Here is a 20,420-nt window from a genome sequence, read left to right on the forward strand (position 1 = left end):
GTTGCTGTTTTCTTCTTCCTGAAAAGCAACTGTCAAAGTAGGTGATCTAATAACATAAGAGGGCTGGTCTCTTACAATTGGCATTTATTTCCAAGTCTGAAGGAAGTTGTTGTTTCTCTTGAAATCTTTTCAATTCCTTATGGAATCGAAAATTAAGTCAAGTATGACTAGGAGAGCTAGAATTGTTAAAAACCAGCGCATTTTGCAGTGAGATGTCTTCCAGAAACTGAAAGGATACCAAACAACTAATCTAAGTATCAAAGCTGAAAGTTCTGGTTTATTTAGTCCCATACCTTTTAAGTCATTGGATACAGTATTCGTAATAGAGTAGAGATGTACCGTTCGAGGCTGTAAGTAGACGAGTTAGAATGGTTCTGCAGTAATCCTGGTAACAGAAGGGGAAGCATGTTTTTGTGATGACAGAAGAATACGTCAGTGTTACGCTTTCTGTTGGGGATGTAGTCTACTGCCAGCATTCCAAGCTGTATATGGCAACAGTCCTTCAACATTTTGATCTCTGAAAGGATCATGAGAAAAACATATTCCTATTTTGGGGTAATACCATTAGAGCTAAAGGTTAACACAACAGAAGAGTAAGTCTTTGTCCATTGCTTTGTTTTGTTTTGTTTTAAATGAGGCTTTAAGTGAGATGTCATTCTTTCTTAATACTTAGGAAGCAAATTTCCGAGCTGCTAAACATAGGGTCAGTTTTTGTAAGCTGTATCAGATTTCTTGATTCAGTTTTTGCTGTTTTCACAACTCTTGCTCACTATTACTACATAATTTCAGTTTATTTACTTTCCCTTCTAGCTCAAAAACTCTTGAGGAAGTAGAAGACAGGGCCATGATGAATTTTCACTGACACTGGTTCCATTCAGTGGAGCAGAGATCATGCAAGGTCAAGAAAAATCTTAAGGTTCATTTTAGCTATAGTTTTCCAGTTTGATTCATTTTTATCTATACTCTTTTAAGTTTAATCCTTCAGATTTTTATTTATTTTTTTCTAGAAGTAATTTAATTCCAGGTATATAAATATATGTTTTAATCAGATACCAAATATACATCTTCACAAGGTTTTAGCTGTAAGGCTGGCTTTTTAAGTCAAGGTAAATGCCTTTGACCCTGAATGTTTTATTCCCGTAGCAGAGGCACGAAATGCTAGTTGGAGATCCAAAAGCTTTTGATAGAGCATTTGGACATGTTATGCCTTCACTGGTGACCCAAGATAATGACTAGGTAACTAGAGTGACAATGTTATTAACTTGCTGTATAGGTGCCTTTTTTTTTTTTTTTAATGCAAAAGGTGCTTAGAAAGCTAACAAGCTAGCCTTTGTGTGAGTCTACCAAACCTGCCTTAGACTGAGGCCAGCCTTTTTTTTTCACTTAGCCTTCTGTCTCCTACACACTGCCTGCTGATTGCTACAAAACCAACCTACTACATAGGTATGGCCATTGTTGGATTCTAGAAAATGAAGTAATTTAAATGTAAAAGCAAGAAAAATACTTTTCTTTAATAAAAGTTCTAAAGGAGAAGGTACAGTAGGTTACAGAAAACATTTGTTACACTAACACAATGTTTGTAGAGTCTGGAGATATCCCTGGTTTTCACTTGATACATGATGATTTTTAACTTGCTTACTTTGTGAAGTTGACAGAAACATCTTCCCGGTATGCAAGAAAAATTTCTGGTACCACAGCCCTACAGGAGGCACTTAAGGAGAAGCAGCAACATATTGAACAGCTCCTGGCAGAAAGGGACCTGGAGAGGGCAGAAGTTGCAAAAGCAACCAGTCATGTAGGGGAAATAGAGCAAGAATTAGCACTTGTTCGAGATGGACACGATCGGGTAAGATCAATGCTATTGTTCTTAAAACAGAGGCTTTAAGACAATTGACTTAATTTCTCAAATTGTATTTTCTTACTGAAAAGTTCTGGGAGTAAGAGGTAGTGTTCCAAAAGTAAAATAATCTATACCTGTGAGTTCTTCCCCGTGGGAGCTTTAGCTTGATAAAATAGCAAATCTGTGTAATTTAACAAATTTTGGTTGAACTTCTCTACACATGTCAAGAAGCAACGTTTTTTTATTTTTATTTTTTTTTCCTGTTACATGCATATTTGAATATAATATTCCTGTCCCTTGGCCCATCGCTTTACCAAATTGTGATTACTGAGGTGTAGATACATAACCTGGAAACAAAATCATGTATTGTCCAACTTAGGTTTTGTTCTTATTCCTGCTAATTAGCATGTACTGGAGATGGAAGCAAAAATGGACCAGCTACGAGCTATGGTGGAGGCTGCTGATAGGGAGAAAGTGGAGCTTCTCAATCAGCTTGAGGAAGAGAAAAGGTAACCCCAAATTGTCTTCATTAGTATAACTGATAAAAAAAAAAACAAACTTTGTACTAAAAGTAAATGCTGTGGTGACAAATTTTAATAATGCAGGTATGGGCAGTTGCCATACAAAACCATATCACAGTTTCTAAAAATTAATACTAAAAAGAAACTCTTAAATTTGGGGAGGGGGAAGAGCTACAGCTGTATAATACAGCCAAAGAAAATTATACTATGATGAGTTACAGCTAGAAGAGGGAATTAAATATTTTTGAGGTATTCTTTGTTTGGCTAAACACTCAGATTTGGGAGATGGCATTTCTCAGGAGACAATCCAAGTGGACTTGTTTTCAGGCTATAACTATTGTTTAAAGCTCAGTTTCATGCAACTTACTCCTTTTTATATTGCCTTCTGTTAAGAAGGATTTTATTCCTACTCGTATGAAGTTAATGGATCATGCCTGATCTTCTCGAAACACTCTTACTCTACTTCAGAGTGAAAATTTTCATAATCCCATTTCCTGACAGTGCTGGATTAGGAATTTACAGTTTAGTGCTCTTGTGAATAATTTATAACTATTCATGTGTTTCTACATAGGGGCTGTCTCTTACAGGAAAATCTTCAAAGCCATTACTTTTAGTGCCTTTACTAATTGGTTTTCTTAATCATTTGAGGAAAAGAATTGAGATTATCAAATTGATGAGCAAGGTTAGTTGAGGAAATAATCTGGTAAATTGTTTTCGTGGATTCTGAATGCTTTTGAATAGTGAGAGTCTATTTAGAAACCCATTGTGAGTCTGCTGTAGGCTTGTGTAGTCCCCTGGAATCAGTCAGATGTCAACCTCTCTGAAAGGCTTCCCTAAAACTGGAAAACACGGATGAGAAGATCCAATGGTAAACCCTGGGTAATTCCATTACAATTTTCATGCTCCATTTTTTGGTACCCACTTGTAATGAATTTGCAAGATAAACAGTGCAGTTAGGAATAAAATTATTTGTATAACCTCTACAAAATAATGCAATGTTTTGTTTGTTTAACTTAATAATAAATAAAAATAATTTTTAAAAGCTTTGCAGCACCTCTAGTAGCCTGGCTGTAAACCTCTTTTCACTGCATGCCAGGTCAGTGGGGGTCTGTTTCATCGAAATCCTCCATGGCCTTGAGCTCACCTTCAGCGTGTTGCTAAGCAGCATAACAGTGCTGCTGTGTCTGCCTGCTACCCATTAACTGAAGTGACGTCTTACAGCCAGGAAAACATTTCATGGCTTCAGCAGTGTAATATTTCTCCTTCCTCCTAGCCACTCTAGGTTTGTTTACTTTGAAAGCTCTCTGTGATACGTATTCAAGTCAGTCTCAGCAGTAACTTGAAGTCAAATAATCTTTAATCCTCTGTTTCCAAAGCATAGGGGTGAGACAATCGGAAGTTCTTACCGTCCTTTTATTTTAGACATCCGTCACTTGTAACTCCCTTTGATGTAACGATTTCTACATCTGCCAGCCAAGCTCCGGGCACCAGCAGCATGTGCAATTCAAAGGAAAGAAGGCATGCTTGTCTCTTCCTTTGCCCCATCTTACTGTGTTGGAAGGAGGAGATCTGGCCCCTTGTTCATTGGGGCATACCAGATAAAGGGGTGGGAGGAAATAGCTTTTTAAAAATTTTAGGTCAGTCACCATCTCCTCGCCTCTATCTATCATACAGCACTCTAAAACTGCTGTATGAACAAGGCAAGCTGTATCTGTGTTCCTGCACGCACCCCCAGTCTGTATCTTGCAGTTCATCTTGACGGCTAATAATGTGCTTGTCCATGCTAGAGTTTTGATGTGAGTGGACCAGCGCACTACCAGAAACATCTTGGGAATCTTGGATATTTCCTAACTTTCTGTTTCTTAGCTTAATGGCAGAATACGCAGAATGTGTGCAGAAGGGTGAAGGACTAAGAGAAACAACATTGACACAGAGGTTTTCTTTTTAACTCCTCAGAAAATTACCAAATACTTTCTTCATACAGCTGTAGGAAGATGCCTTTGTCAGAGCTTGCTCTTTAAAGATGGTGTCTTTCCTTCTTTGTGAAACACTTCTCATGTCTTATTGTTTCTAGCAGTTTGCTGGCAGATTTCCGCTGAAAACTGAGCTTGAAAGCATTTTCTTTCAAATTTATCTGAATTTTAATGAATTGTCCCCACAGGAAAGTTGAAGACCTACAGTTCCGTGTGGAAGAAGAATCCATTACCAAAGGAGACCTAGAGGTAAAATAGCTCCAGCTTTGCAAACAGTATATATAGTAGGACACAAAAATGCAACCAGTTCATCCAAATTGGACTGTTCTCTGGAAGACGGTGGCAGGAATGATTAAGAGATGCAATCCTGGTCCATGAGTATGCAAAGCACATCAAAGTAATTCCCATTTCTGCAGTCCCGGAGTAAGCTAACCACCCTGGAATTGCGGGATTGCACCTTTAATTCAGTTATACACTTTAGCAAGGGTTCTACTGTAGAATGGCAATAGTTGCTTAGAATAATTTAATTGAAAACTCTATTTTTTGATATTTTATATTAATTTATATCTTACTAATGTTTTTAATGTCTTCTAATGGAAGATTTATTAAAAAAAATATTCTGTCAGGACAGTTGTAGCCAAAATCTAAACAGCCATTCACGTGTGCATTATAATAGTGTTATTATGCAATCAGGTTCGGAAACATTTAGTGAAGAATTGCTCTTAATAACTTGAACACTACCAATTTTTATCCCAAATTACAAATTAAAAAGCAAAATACATATTAGTTATTCTACTCTATTTGTTGTTTAATCTGAAAAATATTAGACTCTTCTACAGTATAGAGAACAAAGTTAACTGACTTGTGTCCCTGTGAACCCTTAACGATTAAAGTGCTAGCCTTATGAAAGTGATTCATTTCATATAACATTTCTTTTATTTTAGTCTTCCATTCATTTTAAGATACCTATCTAGACTCTTCATAGAATGATCCTTTTATTATTTAGTCCATGGAAACTTATAGTTCTCTATTTTTTGTTAACTCAGTGGATATTCCTGGCAGACCATCTTAAAGAGCCTGGTCTGTCAAGCTGCATAGCTTCAAGAATTTAAAATTAATACAAGATAATGAGATGTATCCTGATGTTTGTGTTGGAATGATAGTGCTAAGTCTTCAGGTGAAATATTTTTGTTTGTTTTTGTTTTTTAATTTTACTGATAGCGAAAGAGGCAGATTTCGGAAGATCCAGAAAATGTAAGAGGGCACTTAAATGTGCGGAGACATCCCATGTTAACAGATTGTGTGCAGAAAATGCTTATACTTATTCACTAACTGCATAATCTGTTATTGAAACATTGACTCTAGTATTTGTGTGCATGTTGCTTTCAGAGCAATTACGTTTATCAAAAAGAATGTGTGTAATGACTAAACGTTGTAATCCCCATTAACTGTAGAGAGGGCAAATGTGTCATTAGAATTCTCTGTGGGCAAAAACTTTGCACCTAATTGGAGAGCATAGGAGCTTGTAGAAAATGACTGTCCTGGATCCTGAAATGTCTTTCATTTATGTAGGATTTTAGTTGCTGTCTTCACAAAATCCTGCGCTGTTTCCTATGAGCTCCTACTGCTGTTCAATTGATGCAGTTTGCATCTAGCCAATTAATTTTTCTGAGGGAGAAAATGGTATGTTCCCTACCTCCCCTGTTTTTTTTTTTCATAAAATGCAAAGGGGAGAGATGATTGCACGCTAGTTTTTAAGACGTTTTAAAGCTATTTTACTGTAGCTTCCCTTTGAATTATGCAGGAAAAATATATGTAAATGGATAGCAGAAATTGCCTTACAAGACATTAAAGCAGCCCTCTTGCTTCCATAGCTCAGAATAGTGGAATTTAAAAGCCCTCTCTTTGATTGGATTTAGGAAAAATTATCACAGGCTGCCTCCTCTGCTGCATCCCCAGCCAAGATAGGAAGTTCTCAAGACTAAAACTGGTTTCCTGCTGTGCATTCTTAGGTGTTGCTTTTGCGAAGCTACTTCAGCGATCCGGGTCTCCTCTATTCTTCCAATCAGGCTCACGGTGTGTTAGAAGTAAATCTGCATGTGCCCTTCCTTTCTCTCGTTTTGTGCACTCCTTGTTTAATCCTATCTTTATTCCTTATTTCCCTGTTCTAATTTCTCCATAAAAACGGACATCTTCACTCTCTGAAGAAGAGAACTGGGTGATCACTTAGTTTCCAGGATAATGCTTCATAATCTGTCTTGTCCTGTGATTGTTCTCCCAGCACGAAGGAACTGAAGGTCATCTTGCCCCTATTCTAGAATCAATTATCAGCTTTTATGGCTTCAGCACAATTTCACAGTTTTACCTGTAGATGGAGAACTTAACTGAAGATTTATTTTGAAGTGAAAGTGTAGCTAGAATACACAAATGCTCTAAATAACCAATGACTGCTCTCTGACATTTGATTTTAGTGGAATTCTTTAGGGTTCAAGCCAGAGCAGGGCTTGTCCCATTTTCCCCTCTCCTAATCTAACTGTGAAGCTTTAGAGAAGGGGAAGATGCTTTGTGGGTTTTGTTTGTTTGCTTGCTTTTTGTTTTTCTTTTCCATCCAGTTTGAGGTTTAAAATCAAATTCTTTTTTTCTTTTTATGGTACTCTGCTCTTGTCAGTTTACTGTTCTCTGGATTTCCTCAAAGAGGAACACGATCTTTTAGACATTTCTCTTTTTCTTTTTTTTTTTAGTTTTTATTTTATTTTTGGTAGGATTTTATTTTATTCTCCTTTGTAGTATATAAGAGATGGGGGTTAAAAAAAATGGTAATCATACAATCATAATTGATGATGGTATATCTGATCTATGCAGTATCAAAGCAATTTCAATAAAATTAATGGTCAAAGTATTTTGGTTTTTATGTGTAGTATAGCAAATCTTAAGGTAGCATATTTTACAAAGTGATGCAAGGAGAATTTTGCAGCTATCAGGTTTGGGACTTGTTTTCTAATAAATCCCTAATGGGATTTAGAGCAAGAAAGGCATGAATATTCAATTTTTAAAAATAGATTCATTTTCAGACTTATAATTTTGTTGTGGAACAGAAGTAATACTAATCAGTCTCAGAGAGGGGGCTGAATTATAGCCACTTTTAGAAATAGTTATTTCCCTTAGAATATTTAGTTTAGTTTTCAAAGACTGTGAGAGACAAAAACAATAACCCATGTTCTCATGTTTTATGTTTGTGTTTTTGTTCTTTTTTTCCTTGTGTACACTGAATATCTTCCACTGATAGAGAAACAAATCTGCTATGGAATACCAAAACCAGAACAAATCTAAGAAGCAAGTTTTAATGCTTTAGGGAATTAGTATTTTAGACCTAGTAACTGCATAATAAAACAGCCAACTCTTTTTTCAGCTGGAAAAATGTTTTAAAAAACTGTTTGAAACCACCAGATGTCTACATGCTTTGGGAGAGGAAGATAACTTGGTGCTGTCAGAAGGAATACTGTGATTGGAGAACAGGCCTGAAGCAAAACAAGAGTTTCGTCCCTATCTCACCTTCTCTGCAGAGACTGCCTAGGATCTTTAACTGCTGTGGCTGGTTTGGAGGCAGTACTAATCAGCTTGTCACTCTATAAATAACACAGTTCTGTAGGGATATTTAAATAGCATTTGCAAAGATCAGAGAAGCAGTAGTGTCCTGCTAGCTGTGTGCACACCGCTGTGCCGTGGGTTTGGCAGCAGTGTGGCTTTGGAATGATTCACGCTCTTCCTTCCTTTTGAATTCTTTCAACCCAGTGTTCAATGGGTAGCTTTTCAGGTTGCAGGACTCTCCTCTACTAATAGCAGTTCATAAGGCTTGGGGGTTACTGTGTACTACTTTACTACTTGTTTACTACTTTACTACTTGTTCTGTAGTAAAGTAACTGCTGAAGCTAGAGAACTTCCATCAAGGCTGATGGATGCAACTTCTTGGGCTCTTAATCACATCTTAGCATAACCAGACAGAACATCGTTCAGTTTTTTTCTGGAGATCCACCTTACTCTTGATGCGGGCAAGGTCCTTAAGCTGCCCTTTTTTGGAAAAGAGACGTGAAGCAACAGTGCACTTTCAGAATACTTTTAATTTGGATTGTTTCGTACATTTAAAATAACAGTGACCAGTCAAGATTGACACAATACTTGGATCTCAGCATTTCATAAATAACTCTATATTACTTCTTTCTATTCTACCCACGCGTGCACACACACACTCACCCATGTTCCCCATTTCAGTGGTGTAAGTCAGACAGATATGAACTAACTGCTGGACTTTACTTGCATCTCTCAAACTTCAAGCTCTCTTGGGGGCTTCTTGGAGCATCTTGGAGCCTAGGTATCGAGTTTACTGATGTTCTGTGCTCTTGCTAAAAAAAATAATTCTATCTCTTTATAACCAAAAGGCAGGAGGTGCTGCTTATTTTGTTACATGTACTTTCTGTGCTTTTTAGGAACCTATGAGAATTACAATTTATTTTTTTAATCTTATCACTTCTACATCTTGTTCAATGTATTTAGGCTTCAGCAATTATGGAACAACCAGGCTGATTCACTTTTTCCCCTGGTTTTGAAGAATCTTATTTGTTTTTTGGAAGAGGAGGAGAGGGATAAACTAAGGGGGTTCTGCAGTTATAGGCAACCATGCTCTTTCTATTTCTATTGAAATAATCCATACCCTAGTGACAAATGAACCTTAATGTTCCCTGGTCTTGACCAAAAGGATTTTTATGGCTAAAACTTGAGATGCAGCTACTATTGCTTTAAAAAAAAAAAAGTTTTGTTACATGAGCTTCAGTAGTGAATTCTCCCCTGGTTCATAATTAAATCATTTAAAAATAAGCCCAATGCATTAAAAAAAGTTAGTGGGATGACGAGGAAAGGGACATATCATCCTCTTAGAACAGGCGTATATATATTTATATATACTTTTTCATAACTATTCTAATTTGTGCTGAAAACTTCATGTACTGATAAATAACTTCTACTTGGCTGCATGAAACGTTTTTGTTCATACTTCTTCGTTTGTGATTTATTTTTTATTTTTTACACATCAGTCCATTTACACTTTTCAGTCCATCTTTCTCATCCATAGCATTTCCCTGTTCATTTTATCCACTGCATCTTCTCTGCTCATCATTGATAGAAGATTCTGGCAGCACGGCCTGCATGTGGCTCCCTCCTTGTGTGCTGGCATGTGATGGTGGCACCGTTGTGTTCTCTTCCTTTCCCTTTTCACTAACAGACGCAGACCAAACTGGAGCATGCCCGCATTAAGGAGCTTGAACAGAGCCTGCTCTTTGAAAAGACCAAAGCTGACAAACTCCAGAGGGAGTTAGAAGACACTAGGGTAATGGTTTTCACTATTTAAATAACAAGACTGATTTGTGTTGTGGAAGATTTCTGATGACACAGCCTGCTGGGTTTAACACATGCTGAAAGAGATTCTTGCTCCTGCCACGATCAGTACCTGCTATAGATGTAGCTGGCACACTTAAAAATTAGCATTAATTTTGAGCTTCGGTTGTGTGTGTGTGTATGCCTGTATATGTGTACTCATTTCTTCAGAAGAATTCAGGTAAGATGATTTCAAAGCACAAAAGTAATGCTTAAATTTAGGCCAAAAGTGGCAGAAATAGCATAGTTATTATATCCAAAAGAAGTAAGTTCCAGTTTGCCAGTGCTTTTTACACAAACTTAGAATGTGGGGGCTGGGTTTCTGAGGTCCTAAATAGTGGCTGTGCTATCTGCTAAGTCAAGGTTTGCAGTGCTTTTTAGTTCTTTTTTTTTTTTTTTTTTTACCCATGACACAATCTTTTCTTGGGTATCCAGTAGTATTAGTAATACCATTCCTGTCAAAACATTACAGAGTCCCAAAACATACATTTTCCCAAGACAGGTTTAGACAGGTTTAGCTGAGGTTGATCCCTAAGATTTTCAGCATGTTTCTGAAAGTTTTTTTCTTGCTAGAGAGGTGCTAACTGTACTCAGTTTTATTTGAAACAAGGCCCACAAGGCTGCTGTGGTTGACCTCAGCTCTTCACGTGTCTTTTAGAAAAGTCTACTGTGCTCTAACATTGCATTATGTCTGTGAGCTTATTTGACAGCAAAGGCATAACAGTTTTTGGTGGTGAGATTTGTTTATTTATTTTAATTTTTATTCAGTAGTTCATAAATCATTCATGAAATGCCAAATCCAAGAAATCTGAAATGACCACAAGCTAGGAGCATGCTATGGGGATGGTAGGGAATCCCTGGCTTTGAGAGGAGGATGGGATGGTTGCTTCGCTGTGCAAATAACAGAACGTTGTTCCGTAGGAGCACATTGACCACTTCCAAAAATGGGTCATTCTGTGGGTGACCAGCCTAACTACAGCTGCTAAAGAGAAGATGGGAAGAAGGAACTCGCAGCTGTAGTAAGAATTCACTAATGATCACCTCTGTTGAACTTAATGTTTTCCCAGTGTTACTGGGCATTTCAACAAGGTCAACTAAACGGTAGCTAAACAGTAGCAGAAGGTGATATTTCCATACCCTTCTGTCAGGTCCAGCCATGTAAAGAGAATCTAGGTCACACCTAATGATATGCCATTGTTTATAAGTGCCTTTTGTCCTAAATTCTTTACACGTAAGTACATACCGATATTACTTCAAGATGCCCTTGTTCATTGTTTCTGGTATGTGGCATCTTTATAAAGAGATAGCAAACACCCAGTAACAGATAATGTAACAGATACTTAATAGGGCACCATTCAGGTTCAGTTATCAGGTGTCTGCTTACTGAAAACCTGTAAATCTGCTTCCAGAGGTGATGAATCAGGTACATTTTCAGTGTTGAGCAATGCAATGGAAATAAACCATGAATACTGGCTCTTTTATGGTACATTTTATAATCTAAATCTTTCACGGTTGCTTGACATAATGAAGCAGTGAATTTCATTCTGCCTTTTTCTCAAACTGACAAGTTTTCTGCATGACAAGGTGTGAACTTCCTCTAGTTCCTACATTGTTTCTTTGTCTTAGAAGATAAAAGCTAATACTGTTATCTTTCTCCAAACAAAGCTGAAGGTCATCACAAATATTTAAAACTTACAAAGCACAGGGTTCAGCTGGAAAGAGATGCTAGTTCTCTACTTGTGATTTTTTTTCCTGCAGGATCATAAAATATTTTTTACCTTTTCCCTGTTCATAAAGGGTTTCTTCACCAGAAAGAATGAAAACATTTTTCTCATTTCTGTCCATAGCAGAGTAGGCAAATAAACGCTTGACAGTTTTTGTATGATACTCAAAATTCAATTATTTGTCTATGTATTTGTACTTTTTCAAATAATCCCATTGCTTTTCTGTGATGATTTATGCACTGCTCGCTTCAGATAATACTCCCTACGTGTCTTTGTCTATTCCAACCACTTTCTTTAATTAGGAAGATGCGGAGTATTAGATCTTTTGACTAGATCAGAATAGATGTTTGAATATGTGTCATAATACATACGATTGGTACTTCTTGAAAGCATATTTATAATCATGCACACATACATGACTCGAAGGCAGGGCTGAATATTATAAAACCAAGAAGGTAGTGTATAATAAGTACTTTTAAAGAGCAATTGCAGGTAAGTAATATTTTTTCAGAATGTTGGTATAAGGAGGCTGAAACAGTGATTTCCCAATTAGAAATCATTGTGCTGGCTTTGTTGTTTTTGCATACCAGAAGTTTCTTCAACAGTTGTTGAAAAGCTCAGATAAAGTGAGGACACTTTTTTCAGAGAGAACAATGGATTAGATATCAAAGGAGTTTCAGGCATTTGTAGGCTAAAAAATTATTTTTCTCTGACAGTCTCATAACTGGCATAAAATGAATCTGGAAGCAATTATTTCAACAATTGGGGACCCGGGGCTTCTCCTATCTCAGTCTGCTTTAAAATGGTTCTGAGAAACATTTCTTAAATGTGTTTAATATACATAAGTGTAGTTTGTAAGCTGTTATTTAGCAAGTTGTTATTTCTAGATAACTTCAGAAAAATCAACTTAAATATGTTCTCCCAAAAGGTGGAATTCAAAATGCACAGAACACAAAGATGTGGACATCTGTACTTTTTTTAGCAATAGTTTATACATAAATGAAATAACAGTTGGTCTTGTTTCACAGCCTTCCATATAAAAGCAGCATTTTCTTTTACTTAAGGTTTCTTTAGTAAGAAACTTCCATAAAAATAGGATTTGGCAATGAAACTCAGAGGTATTATAATCCAAAATGCTGGTAAGAATATACTACTGATGTTGGTTTGCAATGCTTGGTAATTTCTTTTCACTGTGGTCTAAGTATCTGTGTCTATTAAACGTATCTTTTATAATTCTTTCTTCTTTTCTTAAAATGCTGTTAATCATAGGTGGCCACAGTATCAGAAAAATCTCGCATCATGGAACTAGAAAGAGATCTAGCATTGCGGGTGAAGGAAGTAGCTGAGCTTCGAGGGAGATTAGAGTCTAGCAAACACATTGATGATGTGGATACTTCTCTTTCATTGTTACAAGAAATAAGTTCTTTGCAAGAAAAAATGGCAGCGGTTGGCAAAGAACATCAGAGCGAGATGAATTCACTGAAAGAGAAGTTTGAAATCAGTGAAGAAGCACTCCGGAAAGAGATCAAATCACTTTCAGCTTCAAATGAGAAAATGGCAAAAGAAAATGAATCATTGAAAACTAAGCTTGATCATGCCAACAAGGAGAATTCAGATGTAACGGAGCTGTGGAAATCAAAGCTGGAATCTGCAATTGCCTCCCATCAGCAAGCAATGGAAGAACTAAAAGTTTCTTTCAGCAAAGGTGTAGGGGCTCAGACAGCAGAATTTGCGGAGTTAAAGACTCAAATTGAGAAGATTAAATTAGACTATGAAAATGAAATGTCAAATTTAAAGCTGAAGCAGGAAAATGAAAAGTCTCATCATTTAAAAGAGATCGAAGCCCTGAAAGCAAAATTAATAGCAGTTACAGAGGAGAAAGAGCAAAACCTGGAAAGCTTGAAGACCAAACTGGAAAGTGTGGAAGATCAGCATCTAGTAGAAATGGAAGACACTTTAAACAAATTACAGGAAGCTGAAATAAAGGTAAAGGAGCTAGAGGTACTGCAAGCCAAGTGCAATGAACAAACCAAAGTTATTGGTAGTCTTACACAACAGATCAAAGCTTCTGAAGAAAAGCTTTTGGACCTTGATGCACTTCAGAAAGCCAATTCTGAAGGTAAATTGGAAGTCCAGAAACTTAGCAAGCAGCTTGAGGCAGCTGAGAAACAGATACAGAATTTAGAGACTGAAAAGGTTGATGAAAGTAGCAAGGTTTGTATCAACATCCATCCTTTTATTTTTACTTTGCTTTTATTTTACATTTGTATTGTTCTAAACTGCTATAGCAAACTCATCACAGAAAAAAAAACTGTTGTATTAAAAAAGTATCTTAGTACCATCTGAGGAGGTGCAGAGAAAGCATTAACTGGGTCAGATCTCTAAACAGGTTTTTCTGCTTGGTCTGCACCACTCAGCAAAAGAAAACTTCTTGCTGTACTTTCTTCCTGCAGACTTACGGAGGCCTCTGCTGAAAACTTTGTTATGGAAAAATTACTTTATTGGTTTATTCGGGAGAAGAACCCACATACAAATTTTTAACGTTTGGTGGAAGTTTGAAAATATTCAGATAATATGACATGGAGCTCATGGGGGAATGTTTTCCTCTGTTGATTACATTGAGTTGTAAAGAGAATCTGTGTTCCCAATCTTCCACCTAGAGAAATGCTGATAGAATTAGTATCTTCACCCTTCCTCTCATCAAAGATGATGATGGAAGAGGCAAGAGAACACCATTAAAAATGAAACAAACAAACAAAAAATCCTGGAGGAACTTTCCTTAAAGATAAGAGTATGCAGTGGTGTTGTCAGGAACCTTTTCACAATATTTTTGAAGCACAGACTGCAGCTTGATGTATCTTACTGAGGTTTTTCTTGGTTTTGGATGAAGTGTCTCTTTGAGGTTGATAGTGTGCTATGCCGTTCAGTACTTGAAAGTTGTTCTGCCACTGCAGCTAATAATAACAGTGTTAAGTTTCCATTTAATTTGGGGGGTTGCCCAAACATCCCCAACTTATGCATGACCTGACAAGCTAGAGCTCCAGTTGTAGAAGTAGTGGGAAGGTAGCTGGAAACAGCTTTCCTAAGTCCTTCGCAGATGGTTCCAAGATACTAGATTTCTGTGGACCTTTGGCACAATGTTTGAGCTCATGCTGGGTTTCTGCACTACCTCTTGGGTGAGGTACAGAACCTTTTGGAAAATGACATCTCCATATGTGTATTGGTCTGAATAGCCAGTTGAAACATAAATTCTAAATTTATCAGTTCAAAAGATTAAAACAGTTAAGAACCAAAACTGCTAATTCAACTGATGCTGTAACTGTATTTTGAAATGTTTCAGTGTACTCCAAAATGCCTGCCATTAAATGTTTTCACCATTAATTCTAAGATCACTAAATTTTAATTATTATTTCAAGCATTTCAAGATCCAATTAGTACTGTGATGTAGTCATCAGTGGAAATCCGCTTCACTCAGTTAACACATTACATTTCTTTTTCCTTCAGTTTATTTTTATTTTGTCATCTTACAGTGATTTTAATATTCTAGTTATTTATTTCAGATTCAACTTTTAATTTCCCTGTTTTTATCATTCATGTTTGTAATTTTATTTTACTCCATTTGACCATATTCGTTAGGCTAGTAATCTGGCCAAAGAACTGCAGGGCAAAGAGCAAAAGCTTCTTGACCTTGAGAAAAACTTGAGTGCAGTAAATCAAGTTAAAGATTCTTTGGAAAAGGAACTTCAGATTTTGGTGAGTAATAATCAAAAATTTTGACTTTATCCGCTGGATTTTGGTTTTCGTGGTGAGAGCATAATTGAATTCTGAGGATCAGTTCTGCCTGAGCAGTCTTTCAAAGCTATGATCTTCATGAATAGAAGGCAATGGCTCATGACTAATAAGATCCATCTCAGAATGAAAAGAGCATTTCACCTGACTTGTGTTATCAGGTGATTTGTTTAAATAGAACTCATCCATTAGAGATTTCAGATAACATATTAAGCCACGTCAAAAGCATCGTGCAGCTTTAAATTTAGACTATTCTTGAAGGAACATATGGCCCTTTATCATCATAACTATTGTATAAATTAATGCTTGCTACAGGAATGTCTCTCAAATGTTTCTCAAAGATAGTTTTCACCTGATTTCTCATTTTGCAATTTTAATTAATTTTGTAGGTATCCTGTGGATGGGTGGGATTCTCCTGAGAAACTAGCTAATTAGCAATAAAAAGACAAGCTGTGTAATTTTTACTGTCCCTGTCATAAAATCTTTCTGTGGCCATAGTAAATATTTAAGGCTGATGGAGAAGACTCATTTATTGTCTTCCTCAACATCCTACCTTTTTTTCACAGTCTAGCATCTCTTCCTGCTGGTAAAGCTGGAAAACGCTCGTGTGAGATTGATCACAGGGTTGCAGAAGTCCATTGTGCAGCACATGAGTAACATGGATAACGTGGATAGCTTCTGACATTGAGAGGCCCACACATAATGTCTCCTACAAGAGACTCTGTGGCTGCGGTTCTGTTGCTATGCTTGCTGATGGAGAAGTTATTTTGAAAGTTTAGGGACTTGCTTACAAACAAGGCGAGGGAGAAATCTTGCATTATGTTGTTGAATACATCTCTGCTAAACAGTAATTCAAAAACTTCAGGTCTATTTATGACAGGAGTGAAAACTTGATATATTTTCTCCATGAAAAAATACCTAATATAAATTCAGTGGTTGAATTATACTGTTAACATCAAACCTGACCTTAGGTTTTTGTCTATTTTTTCAGAAAGAAAAGTTTACTAGTGCAGCTGATGAAGCAGAAAACGTTCAACAAACTATGCAAGGTATGTCTGCTACTAAAGTAAATGAAGATCTTAAAAGCTACAGAAAATTATACTGCAAAATAAAAGTGTTTTCTTTCACGTGCTTTCAAATTTAAACCTGGCAATACAGCAGTTTCAGCAGCTAGGGAAAGGACAGGACTACTTGCAGCCTCTCTTCTTGAGAGTAACATACCTTGCAAGTAGGTAGAATTGTTGGAATCTAAGTAGTTACTAACTTTGTCTTTAAAATTTTACTTGCATAGAAACAATAAAAAAACTAAACCAAAAAGAAGAGCAATTTGCACTCATGTCTTCAGAACTGGAACAACTGAAGTCTAATTTGACTGGTAAGGACGTAATAAAATGGAATGTTTTGAAATATGCATCAGCTTTGTGCTTTCTTATGCCTCCTGCTCAGCTTGCCATACCTTACATAGCGTGTAATGCTTTCACAAATGCATATGCCATCAAAAGAAAGCCTTTTCTCTAGGCAAAACTAACTTTTGTGGCACTGTATAGTGATACAGCAAGGTGACCGTGATGTTAAGGAAATAGTGCAGTAAGGCAAAAGATTTCCTGGCTGAGTGTATTCCAAATCAGTAGTTAAATTTTTGCTTTAACATTGCAACAAAATCATGCTGTGGTAATGGTCAAGTACCAGACAAAGACTTAGTGACCAGACTGAAGCTTTACAAGTATAAACTAATTAATCCACATAAACGGTATTCTCTTTTTAAGGACGTCAAAAAGACAGTGTGCTAGTCTGGTTGTCTCCTTTTTCTTATCTGGCAGGTGGGAGGCTTGCTGTATCTGTCTAGCTGTACATCTCAATTTAAAACCAAATTAGAAAGAAATTAGGAATGATTATGTACACTGTAAGCAAGTCTTTCAAGGCATTGTTGGGACTCAAGTCATGCCAAGGGCTGCTGTTACCCTTGGTGGCAGTGCCTGCCCTGGCCTGAGTCATGCTGGGGTCCCCAGCAGAAGAAAGACATGGACCTGTTAGAGCAGGTCCAGAGGAAGGTCACAAAGATGATCAGAGCGCTGGAGCACCTCGCCTGTGAAGAGAGGCTGAGGGATTTGGGGTTGTTCAGTCTGGAGAAGAGAAGGCTCCGGGGAGACCTTATAGCTGCCTTCCAGTACTTTAAGGGGGCCTACAGGAAAGATGGGGAGAGACTGTTTATCAGGGGCTGTAGTGATAGGGTATGGGGTAATGGTTTTAAACTAAAAGAGAGTAGGTTTAGTTTAGATGTTAGGAAGAAATTCTTTACTATAAGGGTGGTGAGGCACTGGAGAAGGCTGTCCAGAGCAGCTGTGGAAGCCCCATCCCAGGAAGTGTTCAAGGTCAGGTTGGATTGGGGTTTGGGCAGCCTGGTCTAGTGGAAGGCATCGCTGCCTGCGGCAGAGGGTTGGAAGTAGATGGTCTTTGAGGACCCTTCCAACCAAAACCGTTCTGATTCCATGATTTTTTCCCTGTAACTTCATGTTGCTTGCATTGTTTGTTTTCCGCTCTTCTGCTGAATAGCTGGAGAGGTGCGCATGCTTCTCCTATTATACTGCTTGGTTACCCTCTGATATGCATTAGGACTCTTAACAATTTCTCGTGGCCTGAAGTTAAGTGATTCACTTCTAGAAAAAAAAAACTAAAACTTCTTCACCAGTTGCTTTACTGCAATTTCTGAAGTGTTCTTAACTTTCTGCTACAGCTCACAGCGCAAAGTTCAAACCAATTATAATTTTTAATTTTGACGAGGTAATTTGGAAGGTCTGTAGCATCAATATTATTCTGTTTATAGTTCTTTATGATCTTCTAGCTAGTCTGCGTATTCCCTTTGTATTAAATCTGCTAGACTACTAACTTTTGTCTTGTTCAGTGATGGAGGAGAAACTGAAGGAGCGAGAAGAGAGAGAACAGCAACTGACTCAAGCTAAAGTCAAACTAGAAAATGACATAGCAGAGATCATGAAGTCATCAGGGGACAGCTCTGCCCAGCTTACAAAAATGAATGATGAGCTGCGGTTAAAAGAAAGGTATTCCATCATTGTCAGAACATTTTTGCGTTAGTTCTTTACTCCTGCATTCCTTGCTTCTCATTTTATCTCATTTCAAATAGCTGAGCAAGATGCTCCTGAGTGTCACATTGATGTGACGAGTGAACTTAGTCTTTCAGACTAAATTAATCAAAATAGTCTCCTCTGGGTGATTTGAAGAGTTTCACTTTTATAATTTCTAAAATTCCGTGGAGCATATACTTCTCACTGTTCAGAGCAAATGAGCATTTTAATAACATATTGTTTCATAATTGTGCTTTGTAATTATTTGGTTACAAGTTTTTGGGCTTTTATTTGAAAGTGGAGGAGATACTCGGGTCTCTTTTTTGACCAGCAAGAGAAAATGTGGTTTCTTTCAAATAAAAATTGTGGGTAGAATAGTTCTTTATCTTTTCAGAACCCCAGGCTGGGGGCAAGTTAACTGGCAACGGTGTTACTCTGCACACAAGCAAGTGCTTGGACCCACTTGTGTATTGTGTAATTTAGCAGAAAATTCTCTATATGTTAAATAATTAAATCTCTTCCTAAATGCTTGGACAAAATATAGGACTTCAGCATAATTTAGAGTCTTTTATCTCTGTGCTTGTCATGCTGTCAGCAAAAAGTAATGTTCTTTTATTTGGTCTTTTTAGGCAGTTGGAGCAAATACAACTTGAGCTTACAAAAGCAAATGAAAAGGCTGTTCAGCTTCAGAAAAATGTGGAACAGACAGCACAGAAAGCTGAGCAGAGTCAGCAAGAAACTCTCAAGACTCATCAAGAAGAGCTGAAAAAAATGCAGGATCAACTAATGGACATGGTAAGAAAAACATTAAAAAATACTAGCTAATTATGGGGAGAATAGTTACCACAGTGTACCACTGCACCTTTAACTGTGTTCCAACTGTTTTATGTTCTATCAGAAAAAGCAAATCGAGACTAACCAAAATCAGTATAAGGATCTTCAGGCAAAGTATGAAAAAGAAACTTCTGAGATGATCACGAAACATGATGCAGACATTAAAGGGTTTAAGCAGAACTTGCTGGATGCAGAAGAGGCACTGAAAACTGCACAAAAGAAAAATGATGAGTTGGAAACGCAGGCTGAGGAGCTGAAAAAGCAAGCAGAACAGGCCAAAGTATGTATACTTTGTTACTTTGCAAGTAATTTAAAGTTCCTACCTTTGTATGTCAGTGAACTATTGTTCTGTTGTTTTGTTTCCTCAGCTTTACCATTTTATAGTAGGGTTTTTGTGATATTTGTTTTGAACTTTTCCAGAACAAATTAATACTGATTAGGGAAGTAAAGCATACACAACTTACTGTTGTCTTCTCTGGATTACACAAGAATCCATGAAGTTTGGTTCTTTGACATTAACATTTTATGTTCATTGATATCTGGTTCAGTGCAATAAGTTGGAGCCAGATATTATTGTTCTCAGTGTTTTAAATGCATGAGTTTTAAATAAAATAGGTTGTGAAATATTTTATTTAAATATTTCATTTAAAGGTGTTGCACAATTGAAATGTTGCTCTGTAGTATGATCTTGTGTTACATGCAGCTATTTGGTATGTATCTTGAGCAATTTTCATTTTTTCTCCTGTTTCTTTGATATTGCTGCTTACTTTCATCCCTTATTAGTTATTGGCTATAATCTGTTTATGCTTCATCAAAACGTTTAGTGTATAAATTGGCACAGGAGTTAACTTGTAAATACACCGATGATATGCTGTTTTGAATTAAAAAGGTTATGACAATATATCTTGGGGAGAATTAGCTACAGAAGGTGACTTTGAGAATTGGAAACAAGTACCTACTATGACTCCCTGTATTTTAACTTCATTAGATTCTGATGAGATCATTCTGTGGCTCTTTCTGATTAATTTTCATTCAGAAAATTCATTGAGAGTTGTTTCTAAAACCAAGATGAAGTCTGGTTCAGAGGACCTCAGAAACCATGGTATTTTTAATTTAACCACCAAAAAGTATTGTTGTGGGTGTTTCGTAATGAAATAACAACAACAGTTCAGTTTGCACAGGGACTTTGTGCCAGCGTATACACTTTTTAAAAAAACTTAAATTACAGT

The 20,420-nt window shown here is 36.9% G+C and overlaps 1 protein-coding gene across 3 annotated transcripts in view; it reads left to right on the forward strand.

The window, feature by feature from the left end:
* Positions 1-20,420, forward strand: part of CLIP1 (CAP-Gly domain containing linker protein 1) — a 69,666-nt gene that overhangs the window by 28,063 nt on the left and 21,183 nt on the right. For 2 of the 3 annotated variants that reach the window (XR_014573600.1, XM_083804173.1), the window contains exons 6-17: positions 1,649-1,846; positions 2,246-2,349; positions 4,523-4,583; positions 5,556-5,588; positions 9,610-9,714; positions 12,755-13,699; positions 15,122-15,238; positions 16,266-16,323; positions 16,566-16,649; positions 18,177-18,333; positions 18,987-19,152; positions 19,256-19,471. Coding sequence is in view for 2 of the 3 variants with exons in the window: in XM_083804173.1 (XP_083660299.1) it covers positions 1,649-1,846; positions 2,246-2,349; positions 4,523-4,583; positions 5,556-5,588; positions 9,610-9,714; positions 12,755-13,699; positions 15,122-15,238; positions 16,266-16,323; positions 16,566-16,649; positions 18,177-18,333; positions 18,987-19,152; positions 19,256-19,471 (2,244 nt within the window). In the remaining variant the exon portion in view is untranslated. The remainder of the gene's footprint in view (positions 1-1,648; positions 1,847-2,245; positions 2,350-4,522; positions 4,584-5,555; positions 5,589-9,609; positions 9,715-12,754; positions 13,700-15,121; positions 15,239-16,265; positions 16,324-16,565; positions 16,650-18,176; positions 18,334-18,986; positions 19,153-19,255; positions 19,472-20,420) is intronic. The other variant, XM_083804174.1, reaches the window with a different exon arrangement.

Source organism: Anser anser (genome assembly GCF_964211835.1).
Source record: "Anser anser genome assembly, chromosome: 18".
NCBI classification, from domain to species: Eukaryota; Metazoa; Chordata; class Aves; order Anseriformes; family Anatidae; genus Anser; species Anser anser.